Below are 20,739 nucleotides of genomic sequence, written 5' to 3'. Positions count from 1 at the left end.
TACACAGGGACGAGAATCAATGTCATAATTATGATCCTATTATGTTCCTATTAATGTAATGTCCCCATATTGGGTAATTATATACATGGCCAAAAAATTTAAATAAGATTTTAATTTTAATAAAACTTTTTCTTTTTAACAAGTTTTGAATTTATTTTAATCATTCTATATGGTAGAAACGTACAGGATTATTAGTTAATCCAAAAGATATTTTGGTAATGGACCCTGAAACCACTGCTCTTACAGGTCGTATGGACTTATGGATTCTTTTGGTAACAAGCCCTGAAGGACTTTTTTGGTAACAGCCCTAAAAGATTCTTTTGGTAACAAGCCCCGAGAAATTAAGGGACATTTTTGCAAAGAAAACCTGAAGCCAAGGGACTTTTCTTTAATTATCTGAATTTTTTTAACCCTTTCAATTTATTTTCTTTCGCGTTTATGACAAGTCCAGCTGTAGGAAGCAGATAACCTATCGCTGATTTTATGGAAATTTTTGTTTTCAAATGTTACTCACTTTTACCGTAAGTTAATGCACTCGGATTGACAAGTTATCGGAGAGTTGAGAATACAAATATGGATTTACAACCAGAGGCTAGTGTCTCTTATATTTACCTATCTGAACACCTTTTTGTTTACAGTTGGTTGTATTGGGTGATATAGGGTCATTGTAAGTCTGTACTGTGTCCACTACGGTCAGAACAGACAATTAGCCCTGAGATTTATAAGTGAGACTTTATGACTCGTTTTCACACCTGCCACCAGGTGAGGTATGATAGCTGGAGATCGAGACTGACAAATGATTAAAACTATACAACAGAATCACAGAAGATATAGAAGCTTTTGATCCTTGTACAGATTACATTTTTATACAACAATATGTTATTGTATTATTACAGGTGCTAAATTTCTCATACAAAGTTTGTACTGAAGTTATGTTTATTTGTACTTCTCATTTGCCCTGCTACACAATACTACTGATGTTATAATTTGCCCTGCTACACAATACTACTGATGTCATGATTTGCCCTGCCACACCCAGGTTATTGATGTTATGATTTGCCCTGCCACACCCAGGCTAATGATGTTATTATTTGCCCTGCCACACAATACTACTGATGTTATGATTTGCCCTGCTACACAATACTACTGATGTTATTATTTGCCCTGCCACACAATACTACTGATGTTATGATTTGCCCTGCTACACAATACTACTGATGTTATGATTTGCCCTGCTACACAATACTATTGATGTTATGATTTGCCCTGCCGCACAATACTACTGATGTCATGATTTGCCCTGCCACACCCAGGTTATTGATGTTATGATTTGCCCAGCCACACAATACTACTGATGTCATGATTTGCCCTGCCACACAATACTACTGATGTCATGATTTGCCCTGCCACACCCAGGTTATTTATGTTATTATTTGCCCAGCCACACAATACTACTGATGTCATGATTTGCCCTGCCACACAATACTACTGATGTTATGATTTGCCCTGCCACACCCAGGTTATTTATGTTATTATTTGCCCAGCCACACAATACTACTGATGTTATGATTTGCCCTGCCACACCCAGGCTATTGATGTTATTATTTGCCCTGCTACACAATACTACTGATGTTATGATTTGCCCTGCTACACAATACTACTGATGTCATGATTTGCCCTGCCACACAATACTATTGATGTTATGATTTGCCCTGCCACACCCAGGCTATTGATGTTATTATTTGCCCAGCCACACAATACTACTGATGTCATGATTTGCCCTGCCACACAATACTATTGATGTTATGATTTGCCCTGCCACACCCAGGCTATTGATGTTATTATTTGCCCTGCCACACAATACTACTGATGTCATGATTTGCCCTGCCACACAATACTATTGATGTTATGATTTGCCCTGCCACACCCAGGTTATTTATGTTATTATTTGCCCAGCCACACAATACTACTGATGTTATTATTTGCCCTGCCACACAATACTACTGATGTTATGATTTCCCTGCTACACCCAGGTTAATGGTGTTATGATTTGCCCTGCCACACAATACTATTGATGTTATGATTTGCCCTGCCACACAATACTACTGATGTTATGATTTGCCCTGCCACACAATACTACTGATGTCATGATTTGCCCTGCCACACCCAGACTAATGATGTTATGATTTGCCCTGCCACACAATACTACTGATGTCATGATTTGCCCTGCCACACCCAGGCTACTGAAGTTATGATTTGCCCTGCCACACCCAGGCTACTGATTTTAGTACTCCACTTTATATTTGCTTCAGAAATTGATGTCTATCTTTTTTAATCAATTATATAGATATGTTTTTCCATGTTTTTCCAAGTTTCAGCTGAATCTTTGTTTTGCTATTCAGTTTTCCCCATCGCCAAATTTTTCCCCATCGTCCAATATTACAGTTACATTTTGTATGATTTTCATATATCTACTGTCAAACACAACTTGAATATTTTCAATATCAATGCTATGGTATTTACCTCAGATGTTGTATGACAAGTAGTCATAAGATAATGGACACAATCTTTTATAAAAGCTTTTGGTTCTTGTAATGTGAAAAGTATATATGTACATGTAAACATTTAAGTTGTCTTCACAAACAAACCAGATGAAACTATGTAATTCATAAAATATCTGAATTTCTTCTGTAAATATTTGGCTGATAATGCATAAACAGCGTTTTAAATAGCCGACCAACATATGGCGGTCCGAGCTGGCACTGCTGTCGGAGGTTTGTGTGTGTATAATGATAACTCAATCATGCTGTACACTGACACATGGATCGAGACGTCTATCATAAATAAATCCCGTACTTGGGTTTTATAGATTTTTACGGCACCAATCGTCAAGATAGAACTCAGGTGTCAAATCATTATATACTCGATTCTTTGTCTTGTCCGGAAACCAGGCAATCACATGTCACCAAGCTCAGATTATTCAATCGATCGAGATTTTTTTTTACTGAAACAGACCGATACTATGATATCTGCCAGTAAATCGAGAGAAACTGTTTGATCAGTACCAGTAAGAGTTAAGTCAACACCTCCTATTTAAATGTCTGGTTTGTTTTAACAGATAGCAGGGCGCAAAGTCGCCATTCCAGATTTTCGGAACGACCAGAGAGCCAGTTTCAGGATTTCCAGTAAGTAAACAATGTTGGATGCTTTGTTTGAATGAAACATTTTTCCTGATTCTTCTTTTGTATTTTCTGTGTCTTAGAGATATTACTATGTCGTTGTACTACCTTATACAGTGAACAGTTTACCTACTGTAGTCGATCAGTTTAATGTTGACATGATATGTAGCTATCCTATCAAATCAACCTCTCTATAACTTCCTCATCCAACCCATGTTTCTGTCAATCATTACGTTCTGATTCTAACAATTTTACATACACACATATATCTCAGTATATCCTACTTGTATCTTCTGATATATATACAAAGATAAACTTAAAAGTATAAGTATGAGTGTGACATTGGAAAACTTTATAGCAACACAAAATTAAAAAATCTGTTCTTTTTTAAAAATTTGATTTCATTCATTAATGATAATTAATTTGTTAGGTTTATTTTCAGTACATGATGTTTTAAATCTTTTGCTCTTATTATATATAATATTGATGAATGACAGGGTTGAAATATCATAAGGGATTTACATCAGATTTAATCTATTTCTAATTTCCATTGTGTGTATCAAGTTTGTTTATTAAGTTTTAACAGTGGATGCTGATCGAATCACACGTTTCCCATGTCTGATATTTGTATGTTTGACTTTCCTATAGTGGTTTTAAAAAAGTATTTCTTAATAGGAATGCCAGCCAAGGTGCAATAAACTGAGTGATGATTAAGTATAAAATTTGGAATCTTTTCTCTCAATTTGAATTTTTGATTATTATTATATAAATATTACTGTTCACAAATTTCATTGAAACTCACTTCAATTTATCAATAATGAGATATGGTATAAACTTTACTTTAGATATGGCGTTATTATCCTTTGTAAGTTTTGTGTCTGTATAGTATTGTGGATGTCTGTGTATGGTGTGTCCAGTTATAGGATCTAAGATATGTCCTCACAGAAACAATGTCTGTTTTACTTGATAAAACCATATCATATGTCATAAAAACAGGTATGAAAGTTTCTTTTACCTTGAATGTGAGAAATGCAGTTTGTGAGTGTTGAAAATCAGTAATCATTTTATGATCAGTGTGATAATAATGAGTTTGTGGAAATAATCTTCATTATCTCATGAATTACAGTTATGACAGTGAAACCAGAAACTATGTCAGGTATTTTTAAATTCATTTATACAACTTGAGAGTTGTCTCCCTGAAAACTGGACATACATTTTTCACATGAATATTGTGGAGCTTATGACTTTGATAAGATTAACATTTAATGTACTGGTTATTTTATTTCTCATAAGCTTTACTTTATATCATTATTCTAACAGTACTACAATATATTCTAGGCAAAAATCCTTTAGATAAAAATCAATGATGGCACTTCACTTGAAATTCAAATTTTGCAAATTGTGTCGAGAGGTAAAACAAAAATCTGCATGCATCGAACCTATCCTTATCCATGTGATGGAAACTCATCATAGTAACACATATTTACAAATAGTAACACATAGTTACAAATAGTAACACAATATTGTAACACCTCATCATAGAAACACATTTCATTCACATCTCTGGGACCACAATCTTCACTGGGACAGGCTTTGGGACCACTATCTCCACTGGGACAGGTTTTGGGACCAATATCTTCACTGGGACAGACTTTGGGACCACTATCTTCACTCAGACAGGCTTTAGGCCAACTATCTTCACTCAGACAGGCTTTGGGACAACTATCTTTACTCAGACAGGCTTTGGGACCACTGTCTTTACTGGGACAGGCTTTGGGACCACTATCTTCACTGGGACAGGCTTTGGGACCACTATCTTCACTGGGACAGGCTTTGGGACCACTATCTTCACTCAGACACGCTTTGGGACCACTGTCTTCACTGTGACATGCTTTGGGACCACTATCTTCACTCAGACAGGCTTTGGGACCACTGTCTTCACTGTGACAGGCTTTGGGACCACTATCTTCACTGGGACAGGCTTTGTGACCACTATCTTCACTGGGACAGGCTTTGGGACCACTATCTTCACTCAGACACGCTTTGGGACCACTATCTTCACTCAGACACGCTTTGGGACCACTATCTTCACTCAGACAGGCTTTGGGACCACTGTCTTCACTGGGACAGGCTTTGGGACCACTATCTTCACTGGGACAGGCTTTGTGACCACTATCTTCACTGGGACAGGCTTTGGGACCACTGTCTTCACTGGGACAGGCTTTGGGACCACTGTCTTTACTGGGACAGGCTTTGGGACCACTGTCTTCACTGGGACAGGCTTTGGGACCACTGTCTTCACTGGGACAGGCTTTGGGACCACTATCTTCACTGGGACAGGCTTTGGGACCACAATCTTCACTGGGACAGGCTTTGGGACCGCTATCTTCACTGGGACAGGCTTTGGGACCACTATCTTCACTGGGACAGGCTTTGGGACCACTATCTTCACTGGGACAGGCTTTGGGACCACTGTCTTCACTGGGACATGCTTTGGGACCACTATCTTCACTGGGACATGCTTTGGGACCACTATCTTCACTCAGACAGGCTTTGGGACCACTATCTTCACTGGGACATGCTTTGGGACCACTATCTTCACTGGGACATGCTTTGGGACCACTATCTTCACTGGGACATGCTTTGGGACCACTATCTTCACTCAGACAGGCTTTGGGACAACTATCTCTACTCAGACATGCTTTGGGACCACTGTCTTCACTGGGACATGCTTTGGGACCACTATCTTCACTGGGACATGCTTTGGGACCACTATCTTCACTGGGACAGGCTTTGGGTCCGCTATCTTCACTGGGACAGGCTTTGGGACCACTATCTTTACTGGGACACGCTTTGGGACCATTATCTTCACTGGGACAGGCTTTGGGACCACTATCTTCACTTGGACATGCTTTGGGACCACTATCTTCACTGGGACAGGCTTTTGGTTCACTATCTTCACTGGGACAGGCTTTGGGACCTCTATCTTCACTCAGACACGCTTTGGGACCACTATCTTCACTCAGACATGCTTTAGGACCACTATCTTCACTCAGACAGGCTTTGGGACAACTATCTCTACTCAGACATGCTTTGGGACCACTATCTTCACTCAGACATGCTTTGGGACCACTGTCTTCACTGGGACAGGCTTTGGGACCACTATCTTCACTGGGACAGGCTTTGGGACCACTATCTTCACTGGGACAGGCTTTGGGACCACTATCTTCACTGGGACAGGCTTTGGGACCACTATCTTCACTCAGACAGGCTTTGGGACCACTGTCTTCACTGGGACAGGCTTTGGGACCACTATCTTCACTGGGACAGGCTTTGGGACCACAATCTTCACTGGGACAGGCTTTGGGACTGCTATCTTCACTGGGACAGGCTTTGGGACCACTATCTTCACTGGGACAGGCTTTGGGACCACTATCTTCACTGGGACAGGCTTTGGGACCACTGTCTTCACTGGGACATGCTTTGGGACCACTGTCTTCACTGGGACATGCTTTGGGACCACTATCTTCACTGGGACAGGCTTTGGGTCCGCTATCTTCACTGGGACAGGCTTTGGGACCACTATCTTTACTGGGACACGCTTTGGGACCATTATCTTCACTGGGACAGGCTTTGGGACCACTATCTTCACTTGGACATGCTTTGGGACCACTATCTTCACTGGGACAGGCTTTTGGTTCACTATCTTCACTGGGACAGGCTTTGGGACCTCTATCTTCACTCAGACACGCTTTGGGACTACTATCTTCACTCAGACATGCTTTGGGACCACTATCTTCACTCAGACAGGCTTTGGGACAACTATCTCTACTCAGACATGCTTTGGGACCACTGTCTTCACTGGGACATGCTTTGGGACCACTATCTTCACTGGGACATGCTTTGGGACCACTATCTTCACTGGGACAGGCTTTGGGTCCGCTATCTTCACTGGGACAGGCTTTGGGACCACTATCTTTACTGGGACACGCTTTGGGACCATTATCTTCACTGGGACAGGCTTTGGGACCACTATCTTCACTTGGACATGCTTTGGGACCACTATCTTCACTGGGACAGGCTTTTGGTTCACTATCTTCACTGGGACAGGCTTTGGGACCTCTATCTTCACTCAGACACGCTTTGGGACCACTATCTTCACTCAGACATGCTTTGGGACCACTATCTTCACTCAGACAGGCTTTGGGACAACTATCTCTACTCAGACATGCTTTGGGACCACTGTCTTCACTGGGACAGGCTTTGGGACCACTATCTTCACTGGGACAGGCTTTGGGACCACTATCTTCACTGGGACAGGCTTTGGGACCACTATCTTCACTGGGACAGGCTTTGGGACCACTATCTTCACTCAGACACGCTTTGGGACCACTATCTTCACTCAGACACGCTTTGGGACCACTATCTTCACTGGGACAGGCTTTGGGACCACTATCTTCACTGGGACAGGCTTTGGGACCACTATCTTCACTGGGACAGGCTTTGGGACCACTATCTTCTTGTCTAATTTCTCCTTAAAATCCACTACATTCTCCATCATAATGAATTTCTTGCTCATGAAAGAGGATAAAATGGGTGAGAGTTAAATCAGCAAATACTTTCCTGTAAACAATATCAAGTATGTACAAATAGTTTCGGTCGGGTCAGGGTGCTGGTATAAATATATCCGGATGTTTTTGGGCCAATTTTATATCATACCGGGTCAATATATATGTATAGATTTGTAAAGGAAAAGAAGGGGAAATACTTGATCATGACAAAAATTATCTCGGGTTATCTAAAATCCCAAGATAAAGTCTGGGTGAAGTGAAGAGGTATAGGTAGACTTTTGAGGATAAGGGCCAGCTGTGGATAGGCAGGTTGCCAGGGTTAGGTTAGCCAACAATGAGTGTTTGTGTTAGGGAGGAATATCCATTACAAGGGTACATGAAAGGGGTTGGAGGGGACTGCTGTGCAAGGAGTGAATGAATGGTCAGAAGTGTGTCTCTTTTGTACTCATAATGTCTTGACAGATCACAGAAAAGTGTGCCTGTATCCTTCATGATGTCTTGAAATGTTGTGGTAAACATACCGTTACATCATGAAAGAGGGGAGGCATCCAGTAAAAGGGCAGGTGAGAGGGACTGGATTAGGGGAGGGGGGGGGGGGGTCCAGTATAAGGACAGGTTAGAGGGACTGGAGGGGGGAGGGGGGGGGTCCAGTATAAGGACAAGTTAGAGGGACTGGATTAGGGGAGGAGGGGTCCAGTATAAGGACAGGTAATAGAGGGACTGGATTAGGGGAGGGGGGGGGGGGGGCATCCAGTACAAGGACAGGTTAGAGGGACTGGATTAGGGGAGGAGGGGTTCAGTATAAGGACAGGTTAGAGGGACTGGATTAGGGGAGGAGGGGTTCAGTATAAGGACAGGTTAGAGGGACTGGATTAGGGGAGGAGGGGTCCAGTATAAGGACAAGTTAGAGGGACTGGATTAGGGGAGGAGGGGTCCAGTATAAGGACAGGTTAGAGGGACTGGATTAGGGGAGGGGGGGTCCAGTATAAGGACAGGTTAGAGGGACTGGATTAGGGGAGGAGGGGTCCAGTATAAGGACAGGTTAGAGGGACTGGATTAGGGGAGGAGGGGTCCAGTATAAGGACAGGTTAGAGGGACTGGATTAGGGGAGGGGGGTCCAGTATAAGGACAGGTTAGAGGGACTGGATTAGGGGAGGAGGGGTTCAGTATAAGGACAGGTTAGAGGGACTGGATTAGGGGAGGAGGGGTCCAGTATAAGGACAGGTTAGAGGGACTGGAGGGAGGAGGGGTCCAGTATAAGGACAGGTTAGAGGGACTGGAGGGGGGGGGGGGGGGGGTCCAGTATAAGGACAGGTGAGAGGGACTGGATTAGGGGAGGAGGGGTCCAGTATAAGGACAGGTTAGAGGGACTGGATTAGGGGAGGAGGGGTCCAGTATAAGGACAGGTTAGAGGGACTGGAGGGGGGGGGGGGGGGGGGTCCAGTATAAGGACAGGTTAGAGGGACTGGATTAGGGGAGGGGGGTCCAGTATAAGGACAGGTTAGAGGGACTGGAGGGGGGAGGGGGACGGAGGGGTCCAGTATAAGGACAGGTTAGAGGGACTGGATTAGGGGAGGGGGGGTCCAGTATAAGGACAGGTTAGAGGGACTGGATTAGGGGAGGGGGGGGTCCAGTATAAGGACAGGTTAGAGGGACTGGATTAGGGGAGGGGGGTCCAGTATAAGGACAGGTTAGAGGGACTGGATTAGGGGAGGGGGGTCCAGTATAAGGACAGGTTAGAGGGACTGGATTAGGGGAGGAGGGGTCCAGTATAAGGACAGGTTAGAGGGACTGGATTAGGGGAGGAGGGGTCCAGTATAAGGACAGGTTAGAGGGACTGGATTAGGGGAGGAGGGGTCCAGTATAAGGACAGGTTAGAGGGACTGGATAGGGGAGGGGGGGTCCAGTATAAGGACAGGTTAGAGGGACTGGATTAGGGGAGGAGGGTCCAGTATAAGGACAGGTTAGAGGGACTGGATTAGGGGAGGAGGCGTCCAGTATAAGGACAGGTTAGAGGGACTGGATTAGGGGAGGGGGGGTCCAGTATAAGGACAGGTTAGAGGGACTGGATTAGGGGAGGAGGGGTCCAGTATAAGGACAGGTTAGAGGGACTGGATTAGGGGAGGAGGGGTCCATTATAAGGACAGGTTAGAGGGACTGGATTAGGGGAGGAGGGGTCCAGTATAAGGACAGGTTAGAGGGACTGGATTAGGGGAGGGGGGGGGGGGGGGTCCAGTACAAGGACAGTCTAGAAGGGATTTTCTGATGGTCTTCAGTGACAATGGAGCTTATTAAGTGTTTCTGTTTCAGTTCACCCTCTTTACACAGTGAGTACCTTCACACTATGGAAGTTTTGTACTAATGAAGAAAACAGAACTGTATGACATATATAACCTTGATATATTGTAAGATCAAGCTACTGTAATTATGTAACTAACCTTTCTAAGGTTCAAATATGTTAGACACCCTAGTTAAAAGTTTTATACAGCTGGATTATTTTACTGATATTAAAACCAGCCATTTAATACTAACTAAATATTTTCAACGAAACACTGGTGATCAAGTTTCTATCAAGTAATTATATATAAGTCCATTCCCAAACCATTTCAACTTTTAACAATCTTGATACTTAAAACAACAAATCTGAGCTGATTATAAGATTAAGTCGTCTGTTTCATTTTGATATTGTATTAAAATACACCATGAAAGATTATTTATGGAACACAGAATGAAGCCAGTCATTTGATACTTTATAATCCATCGTTGTTGTGTATCACAGAATGAAGCCAGTCAATTGGTACTTTAAATCCATCGTCGGATACCCACGGTTGATTGTACTGCATTGAACACTACACAAGTGTACATGTGTAGTGCAGTGTAGTAATTTATTAATATTCAGGCATCAGACAATGTGTAAAATTAACTTACTGACGTCTGCTTCACACACTTATACTTGACACAAATATCTTTTGAAGTTTAAATCTTTAAACCAGAATATACACTTTTAACTTCAGCTTTAACAAAAGTTGTCCTGACAGATAGCAGCAATTTAACTTTAAGACAGCGTTTTTTGTACGTTTACAGATCTCTGTAAAATATCTTCATTTGATATTTTGTTTCCCCCTATATACATAGCTTTATTCTGCTAAGTGTCCTTCGACCGATGCTCTTTAAATTTCCAGCGTGAGCCAGGAACTGAGAATGTACAAAATTCTATTCAACAATGACAGTATAATTTGAAGATGTCTGATCATTGACACTAAACAATGGCAGTATAATTTGAAGATGTTTGTAATGGTTGTAAATCTATTTGCAGGTTACACGAGGACGAGCGTGAAGGGAACACAACTGGAACCTGCACACCTCGGGCTGACTGGGCAAAGCCTGTGGAAGGGGCGGAGCCAGTGGAAGGGGCGGAGCCAGAGGAAGGGGCCGAAAACACAACAGAGCCAGATCGCATCAGTCTCCTTCTCCCTGCCAATAGCCAGGATCCTCAGGCGTCCAATGACTCACTCAAGGTGGTGGAGGATGTTACAACTCAGACCGACGACTTGGAGGAGGTAACATAAACCACATATCAATTCTCGGGGCAGGAAAGGGAATTCAAGCATAGAAATAGATATCATGAGCAACTTGTATTAGGTCGTGGGATATATCACTTTGAAATGGTTTCTGTTTTTGATAAATCTATATTTCACACAAGGGAAGATTCAGTTAAAATATTTCTGTCCATTACTTACAGGATTTAAGAAAAGCGTTTGAGGAATCCGATGACCAGGAGCTGCGTCTGAACCTCAACCCTGACCGAGATATCGGTGTGATTAACGAGGAGAGGAGTGATGTAGAGGTCTCCAGGGAAACCACTCCTGTCGGCCCGTCAGTGCCACGCCCAGTAGAACACCACACTGAGGACCTTCACGATGGGGAGGTACACATAGAGGTGACCTCTATTCCACCCGGAGGTCGTGCACCGACACCCCCAAAGCGGCGAGATACTCCACTCCAGGAACTCTGCAAGTCCGAGGAGTGGCACTTCTCGCCTGATGTGGAGACAGATCGCGATTTAATAGAACGGAGGAAAGTTAATCCATTCTACCAGGTGAAGGGATCAAATCTCCACTGGTCAAAATTAACGATAAAACCTGAAAATTACTGTTTTGAGTGTATTCCTGACAGCATGTCGACAAAAATTGGACGTTCAGCTGGCAGGATGCCTGGGCGTACACAGAGTGCGTCATCACAAGTGTTACGAATGGCTCGCAAGCAAAACGAGTATTTTAAGAGGGCACCACCTGTCAGAACTCCACCCTCTATACCTAGTCCTTACCATACTCAGCGAACCGTGAAAGAGTCACCACGTTATGGACAAACATATAACTCGGGACTCGAGCATCATGCTCGGTCTGTTCATAGTCCTCGACACTTCATGGAACATGGTGAGTCAGGAACAATCAGATTTTGATATTACTGCTTAGAGGAGAAAATTTACTGAAACCTATTGATGTTTTACGATATTTGCAAAAAAAAGACGATAACCATGTAATTTATTTTAAAAGTTATAAAAATCATCAAATTATTTAAATCCATTTAAATTCTTTTTCCAAATTTCGTGACAAAACAAGGCATTAAGCCTTAGAATGTTAAAGGTAAAATGGGTTGAAGGCTATACTTTAAGACCTATTTAATTTGTATATGATTAAAACGTAGCTGAATCAACAACTAATATACAGATATGCGTCAGTTTATCTATCCATTTTACTAATAATTATATAAATTTGTCACGGATCATGTCGATATTTATGGATGTGGTTGTGTGGAGAATGATGGAATACTTAATTTGATAGTTCCGGCCGGTCGTGTCTTTTATAATACCATATACAGTTATTGCCCTTCATTTGCTGTCAACTGATTCATCTAATGTCATATGCAGAGTTACGGCCCTTTGGTCATATTGTGCGTTACTGGACATGGGGATTATGGCTCACCTTGTTATTTGAAGTTTCTTTTCTGAACATAACTGATTTGTATAAATTAAACAAAATATAAGGCATTATTTTCTATATGAAAATATTTGAAAATTTTGCATTTTTGCACATGAAATATAAAACGGAGTGTAAAGAATGTATCTGGAAATCAAAGGATTGTTTGTTTGGAGAAAGACAAGATAGGGAGATATCTCTGTATAGAACGTCCTTCATTGGTATTATAGGAAGGTGTGAACAAATACTGGAATTAAGCAGATTCTATAAAACTCTGTCAGATGATATTTTTTGTCATAAAATATAGGACAATGTTTTTCCACAGCTAAAGGTGCCAGAGGTAAAGTGACGGTGTAATGGTTTATATATATCTGCTGTATTGTTTGTGCTACAGTACATGTACATTATTATGTATCGGTTTATGCTACAGTACATGTACATTATTATTGTATATTGGACATGAAATTGGCTGAGGGAAATTATTTCACAAAAAGTCCTGTAATGTGCATACTACTTACTGGTTTTAAAACAAATATAGCGTATGTTAATATACTGGACAGATTAAATGGTACAATGTGACTTTATATCACTGAGGTAATTTGTGTATAATATATATGTCAATGTGCACAGTTTTCAACCTCTAACCAGATGCTTTACTGGATGGTTTTAGAATCTTTCATTGTTGTTCTGAATTCTGTCATCAATGAAATAATTGTCATTTCAATTAAAAATAATTTGTGTGGTGTAGCTACAGCTAAGAAACAGTAATTGAATCATAATATGTAGCAGCTTGTGTTGACATGTATTATAATACATTTTATGTATACAATATTTCCAAACTATATATATATATATGGTATATTCAGACTAGATTAATATACTTACTTCTTCACCGATATTTCTGGCTTCATACCCAGGATCAATACCAAAGGTTGTTTTTTTATTATTTTTTTTTTTTTAATTATGTCACTTTTAAGATTTTGATTTATAAATCTTTTGTCAGAAATACAGATCATTATCTTCCTGACTTAGTTCATGTTTCACAGTTTTTGGGACAAAGTCAAGATCGTCATTACTATATTAAGAGACGCCAGTAGTAGACATGTATTGCTTTAACAATACCCAGTAATGCTTTTTTTATATTATGTTGTTTCATGGCCAGACCAGCCTGAAATCAGTATATATACCAGTGTGAAATAAGTATATATACAAGTGAGAAATCAGTATATATACCAGTGTGAAATCAGTATATACCAGTGTGAAATCAGTATATACCAGTGTGAAATCAGTATATATACCAGTGAGAAATCAGTATATATACCAGTGTGAAATAAGTATACATACCATTGTGAAATCAGTATATATACCAGTGAGATATCAGTATATATACCAGTGTGAAATCAGTAGATATACCAGTGAGAAATCAGTATATATACCAGTGAGAAATCAGTATATATACCAGTGAGAAATCAGTATATATACCAGTGTGAAATCAGTATATATACCAGTGTGAAATCAGTATATATACCATTGTGAAATCAGTATATATACCAGTGAGATATCAGTACATATACCAGTGTGAAATCAGTATATATACCAGTGTGAAATCAGTATATATACCAGTGTGAAATCAGTATATATACCATTGTGAAATCAGTATATATACCAGTGAGATATCAGTATATAAACCAGTGTAACATCAGTATATATACCAGTGTGAAATCAGTATATATACCAGTGTGAAATCAGTATATATACCAGTGTGAAATCAGTATATATACCAGTGTGAAATCAGTATAAGGTATACCATTGTGAAATCAGTATATATACCAGTGTGAAATCAGTATATATACCAGTGTGAAATCAGTATATATACAAGTGAGAAATCAGTATATATACCAGTGTGAAATCAGTATATATACCAGTGTGAAATCAGTATATATACCAGTGAGAAATCAGTATATATACCAGTGAGAAATCAGTATATATACCAGTGTGAAATCAGTATATGTACCAGTGTGAAATCAGTATATGTACTAGCTGATTATATATGAAGTGCTGTCTAGGTTATGATATTCTACATAGTCTACATATGCTAGTTTACCACTTGTTTATATAGATTAAGTAAATCTGATCAATGAAAATCTTTTTTTGATGCTTTAGTTCAGAAACTTGTAGAATTCCTTGTTAAAGTGATAATTCAGTAGTACCTTTTTCTTCTTTGCATGTCACATAACATATATTTAGAGATATCTTTTAAAATTTAGATACCGTGATATATGGTAGATTCATCACAGACCAAAAATGTTCATCATTAAAACGAATCAGACAGAAATCATTTAATATTCCCAGGTGATGAGATATCGATTTTGTCTGTTATCACAGTGAGCGATCTTCGTAAGGACATCCGGTCAGCCCCAGCAGGCAGTCAGTTTGCGAATAATGATCCCCTCGGGGCCTCTCTACAGGTCAGTCGACTGGATGTGCCGTCTCGAGAGAATACCATGCCGGACATGTATAATGGGGACAGTGGTATGTTGACATGATGTGTAATGATCAATGAACAGATGTTTCAGAATTGTTATTTCATTATTTGATAAAATAAAAAATTCAAAATCACTGGTATCAGCAAAATTTTTCTATGCTGAATATAATATATATCTTGAATTAATTGCTTTGAAAGTCTGCATTTAATAAATCATGCTTCAGTTTATTCAAAAACTCATTTGATAGAATTTGAAAATTTCACTGTATGCTATTATGGGTTCTTTGTGGTTTGATTTGAGAGTTATCTCTCTTTATGGTTTAATTTGAGAGTTATCTCTCTTTGTGGTTTAATTTGAGAGTTATCTCTCTTTGTGGTTTGATTTGAGAGTTATCTCTCTTTGTGGTTTAATTTGAGAGTTATCTCTCTTTATGCATTTGGCCACAGCTAGGAAAGGTAATAAATCAGAAACTAAATGTAACAGGAGGGAAAAATTGTAACAACCAGGACTGGGACTCGAACCCAGGACAACCAAACTCTAGAATCTGGACAGACACTATTTAATCTACCTTTACCTGGTCCAATGTCGCTACAAATTGATACTGAGTGACTAATAAAAATTATAGGACTGCAGGTAACAATTGCAGATTGCAAGACCACATTGAACATCATTTACGATACATAATGCAGAGTGAATGGTTTATAGGGTTAAGAAATCTGATGTTCTTACAAGAAATCTCTAGAAAATAGCTATTTATAATACGTCATGTTTAGTGTACTACTTTAAAGGTCACCCCCCTATGTCTATACTCCGGGAACAAACTGTGCCAGAGGAGGCAGTGGAGGGAGGAAGAGAGGCAACTCAAACTAGTCAAGTGGAAGCAACAGAAGAAAACTCAAAACGTGTTGGATTTAAAATGGATAACGAAAAAAGCAATGTATCAAAGACAACAACCAATCCCGGATTTCTTTCGAGTCGTGATAGAACTCTCACACAAACATCCATCGCTCACATAGGCCGACCCATCGCCCAGTACACACAGATAGGAGATCCTGTAGGTACCCTGGAACACAGTAACAAATCATTGTCTTCTGTATACTTAGTCTATAGAATGGTGTCATTCATAACCAAAATGTAAACATTAATTGTACTTCTGTAACATAACACATTCAAATAGCTACATTTTACTTACTGTTATATTAGTCCTGTGTAGAAATGATCGACGTGATATCAGCTGATTAAGGACACTTTAATTAATTAACTACTTTCATATTTTTGGCAATGATATAATAACTACAATAAATGGAATTAATTCAACAAATCTACAAGAATTTGAATTTTTTGTTCAATATTCTACCATGTTTGCTATGCAACGGCAGTTTTGATTGGTTTAAAACCGTGTATTATTTGCCAGTAATACATGCTCGTGCCAATAATACACACTCGTGAGTCACAGCTGTTACAATGATATGTATTTAATGTTCACCCATCTATAATACGGTTACTGTAGCCGAGTGGGCTAATGGGTTAGTCCTCATTTTTTATCACGACGCGTGTTCGAATCCTACGAAGACTGCTTTTTATTTTCCATCTCTTTTTTTTTTTTAATTTTAAAACTCAATACCATATGATAGGTGTTCTTGATTGTAGTACTGTAGTGCCTGTAAAGAAATGTATATTTTATCAACAAAATAATGCAATACTCAAGAAATAAATTACAATGTTTTCCCGGGGTTTCTTTGCCGTTTTTCTATAAGAAAGAGGTAGATCTCAGAACTAAACAGTACATGGTAGAATAGAAATAATCAGCTTTGACTCGTGTATTGTTGCAGGATATACAACGAGGACGAGGATATTTTGCAATTAAATTAATAACGAAGGCTGCGGCCTTCGTTATTAATTTAATTGCAAAATATCCTCGTCCTCGTTGTATATCCTGCAACAATACACGAATCATCGTTGATTATTTCTTAAATGACCTTCTTGCGAAGTTGAGAATATTTCCTTTTCTTCTGTGGAAGCATGAGAATGATGTTAATATTACCTCCTGATAAGTCTGTCCCAGAGAAGGGCAGACCCTTACACTTTATATGTCTTCAAGTAGTGGCTCAATTAATTTAATTAATTTCATTATTTCCAGGATGAAGTTAAAGCCGCCGCTCAAGTTCAGAGAGAGGCTAAGGCAGTTGTGGACATACAGAGGTAAATGGAATCTATTGTGACACTAATAAGGAGAAAATAGTACTAAACATACATATTAGTGGGGGTGGGGATGGTGGTGGGGGTAGGGGGTAGGGGGTGGGAGTACATATGTGATGAGACTAATAAGGTGAATATAGTACTAAACATACATATCAAAGGGGGTAGGGGTGAGTGTGGGGGTAGAGGGTGGGGGTACATATCTATTGTGACACTTACATATCAGTGGGGGTAGGGGGTGGGGGGGTAGGGAGTACATATCTATTGTGACATTTACATATCAGTGGGGGTAGAGGGTGGGGGTACATATCTATTGTGACACTTACATATCAGTAGGGGTAGAGGGTGGGGGTACATATCTATTGTGACACTTACATATCAGTAGGGGTAGAGGGTGGGGGTACATATCTATTGTGACACTTACATATCAGTAGGGGTAGAGGGTGGGGGTACATATCTATTGTGACACTTACATATCAGTGGGGGTAGAGGGTGTAGGTACATATCCAGACCTGCCAACTACTACTATTTTATAGTAATCTTTACTATTTTGTGGTGGTCGTTACTCTTTTTTCTCTCGAAATAGTAGCAAATTACTCTTTTTGATGCAATAGATTTGGCAAGAATTGTTAAGAATTACTCTTTTTTTGCTCAAAAATGGGCCAAATTACTATTTTTGAATTTGAAAGGTTGGCAGGTCTGCATATCTATTGTGACACTTACATATCAGTAGGGGTAGAGGGTGTAGGTACATATCTATTGTGACACTTACATATCAGTGGGGGTAGAGGGTGTAGGTACATATCTATTGTGACACTTACATATCAGTGGGGGTAGAGGGTGTAGGTACATATCTATTGTGACACTTACATATCAGTAGGGGTAGAGGGTGGGGGTACATATCTATTGTGACACTTACATATCAGTAGGGGTAGAGGGTGGGGGTACATATCTATTGTGACACTTACATATCAGTGGGGGTAGGGGGTGGGGGGTAGGGAGTACATATCTGATGTGAGACTAATAAGGAGAAGGTTGTACAAAACATTTCTTTGTTGGATTCTTCCTCATATGACATGACCTTAGGGAGAGGAGAGCCTTTATTTCTATTTCTATAATCATTTAGACTGCCTTAATTTCATTATTATAAAATCCTTATTAAATTACTTTGTACTATGTTTGGATCCACAGCAATTTTTTCTATTTCAGGTGATTTGAGATGTGTACAAATTGATGGTCCAATGTTGTATGGTTCAATGTTGTGTGGTTCAATGTTGTATGGTCCAATGTTGTATGGTCCAATGTTGTATGGTTCAATGTTGTATGGTCCAATGTTGTATGGTCCAATGTTGAATCTCCCAGTAATTGCTGGTGTTACTTTTACAGAATATTCCGCGGATACGTAGCGAGGAACAGATACAAAATGCTGCTGAGAGAGGAGACAGAGAAAAGAGAAAATGAACGGATGGCACAAAATGCTAACAATAAGTAAGGGTGATTTATAACGCTAGCAATAAGTAAGGGTGTACATGTGTAGGTTCCCCTTGGTCCTTAGTTGTGCCAATCGAATTAGGCATTTTATCAGAGAAACAAAATGGCCATCTTAGATTTTGATAATCGAAGTATGCTATCGCTATTTCTTGGAAAAGTGCTGGAGGGATATTCCTTTTGGTCCCTAGTTGTGTCATCTAAATTAAGATTTTTGATCAGAAAAACAAAATGGCAGTCAGACGGCCATCTTGGATTTTGAGTTTGAAGTTTGTTATCCCTATTTCTTGAAAAGTACTGGTGGGATATTCCTCAAACTTTACATGTAGGTTCCACTTTTTCATGTTATCAAATTATTTAGTGGGAAAAAAAGAAAGAAGGGAAAAGTAGAGAGAAGATCAGTCTGACATAGAACCAATAAAGATTATTCAATGGTGGGCACCAAGATCACTTGGGATCTCATGTTTATAATGCTAGCAATTAATATGTAAGGGTGATTTATAACGCTAGCAATTAATATGTAAGGGTTTATTTACAACTCTAGCAATTAATATGTAAGGGTTTATTTACAACTCTAGCAATAAGAAAGGGTTACTCACAGTACTAGTAATATGTAGGGGTTATAATGTATTTTTAATGCTAGCAATAAGTTAAAGTTATTTAAAATGCTAGCAATATGTAAGGGTGATTTAAAACAGCAATAATATAAATAAAAAAGATTTACAATGTAGAATATTTGCATTTGTTGGTTTAGACTCCAATTTATAAAATCATCAAATAAGACATTTGTTTTAAACAATAGTAACAGAGAATACTAACATATCAACAAAACTAATTCTAACTCAGCATCATAAAATTAGACAGGTGGACAGGTGCAAAATCCAAAAAAAAGAAAGACAGAGTAGATTTGCATGAAGACCTTTGAAAAAGTACAAGGAACATCGGACCATGTGTACCAAAAGGTTAAGCATCACCTCACAGAGGAATATTAGAAATCTCTATTGTAGGTTGATCAATTTTCATGTAAATCACTTTTAAATGTTATCTATCTTTTAGAAAATACAAAGAACATCTAAATGCAAAAGCAGAGATATACAACCGCCCACCTCGGACAGCAGAGGAGAAGGAGTGGACAGATAAAGTGAAAAAGATTAAGGAGGAGAAGGCAGAAATTCGTCAGAAGAAAATGGGCGAGCTGGCAGATAAGTAAGTCTTTAGCTGTGTGTTAGTCTCTGATTGGTCAGACATCTCTGTTTCTGATTGGTCTAGGATCAGACATTTCTGTTTGTGATTGGTCAATGGGATAAGACATTTGATGTAATCAGAATACCAGTAGTGCACAAAGAACTTATATACAAGTATTTTGTAGGGTCTTTCTTTCCTGCTATATTCCGGTCTCCAATTTTAAAATCATATTCAGATTTTGGCATGCAGATAAGCAACATTCTACAGTATATCAGATAAATGTAGAATCAGAACTCAGATACATGATATATATACATTAAAGTGTTATAGAACCATAGAGGCCAGAAATAGGATTATCATGGTAATTGATATTTCGGCTATATTAAAAAAATATATATAGATATCTTCTATGTAAGGCCATGCATTCATAGGGTTATAAACTGCAATCAACTTCTTTGATGATTGGTCATATATAATAAAATTCCGTGTGTATAGTGTGTAGTCGAGTTATTGAAATAAGAACAATATCAGAAAGTTGTATAAAAGTGATGTTAGGACAGTATTCCTGATTGACGTAAAGGTGAGTATCACTTAAACTTCTAAAGTTGTTACTGTAAATCTTAACATAACTGATAGTAATGAGTGATTAAAT

At 39.3% G+C, this 20,739-nt stretch overlaps 1 protein-coding gene across 9 annotated transcripts in view; it reads left to right on the top strand.

Annotated features, from left to right (window-relative positions):
* LOC117328820 overlaps nt 1-20,739 on the top strand; it is a 106,277-nt gene that overhangs the window by 64,486 nt on the left and 21,052 nt on the right. For 8 of the 9 annotated variants that reach the window (XM_033886388.1, XM_033886391.1, XM_033886390.1 and 5 more), the window contains 8 exons: nt 3,119-3,185; nt 11,067-11,310; nt 11,493-12,186; nt 15,115-15,261; nt 15,989-16,269; nt 17,356-17,417; nt 18,801-18,902; nt 19,959-20,108. In XM_033886388.1, coding sequence (XP_033742279.1) covers nt 3,119-3,185; nt 11,067-11,310; nt 11,493-12,186; nt 15,115-15,261; nt 15,989-16,269; nt 17,356-17,417; nt 18,801-18,902; nt 19,959-20,108 — 1,747 coding nt within the window. The remainder of the gene's footprint in view (nt 1-3,118; nt 3,186-11,066; nt 11,311-11,492; nt 12,187-15,114; nt 15,262-15,988; nt 16,270-17,355; nt 17,418-18,800; nt 18,903-19,958; nt 20,109-20,739) is intronic. The other variant, XM_033886386.1, reaches the window with a different exon arrangement.

This window comes from Pecten maximus, chromosome 6, assembly GCF_902652985.1.
Source record: "Pecten maximus chromosome 6, xPecMax1.1, whole genome shotgun sequence".
In the NCBI taxonomy this organism is placed as follows: Eukaryota; Metazoa; Mollusca; class Bivalvia; order Pectinida; family Pectinidae; genus Pecten; species Pecten maximus.
This window is presented reverse-complemented; position numbering and strand designations above follow the sequence as displayed.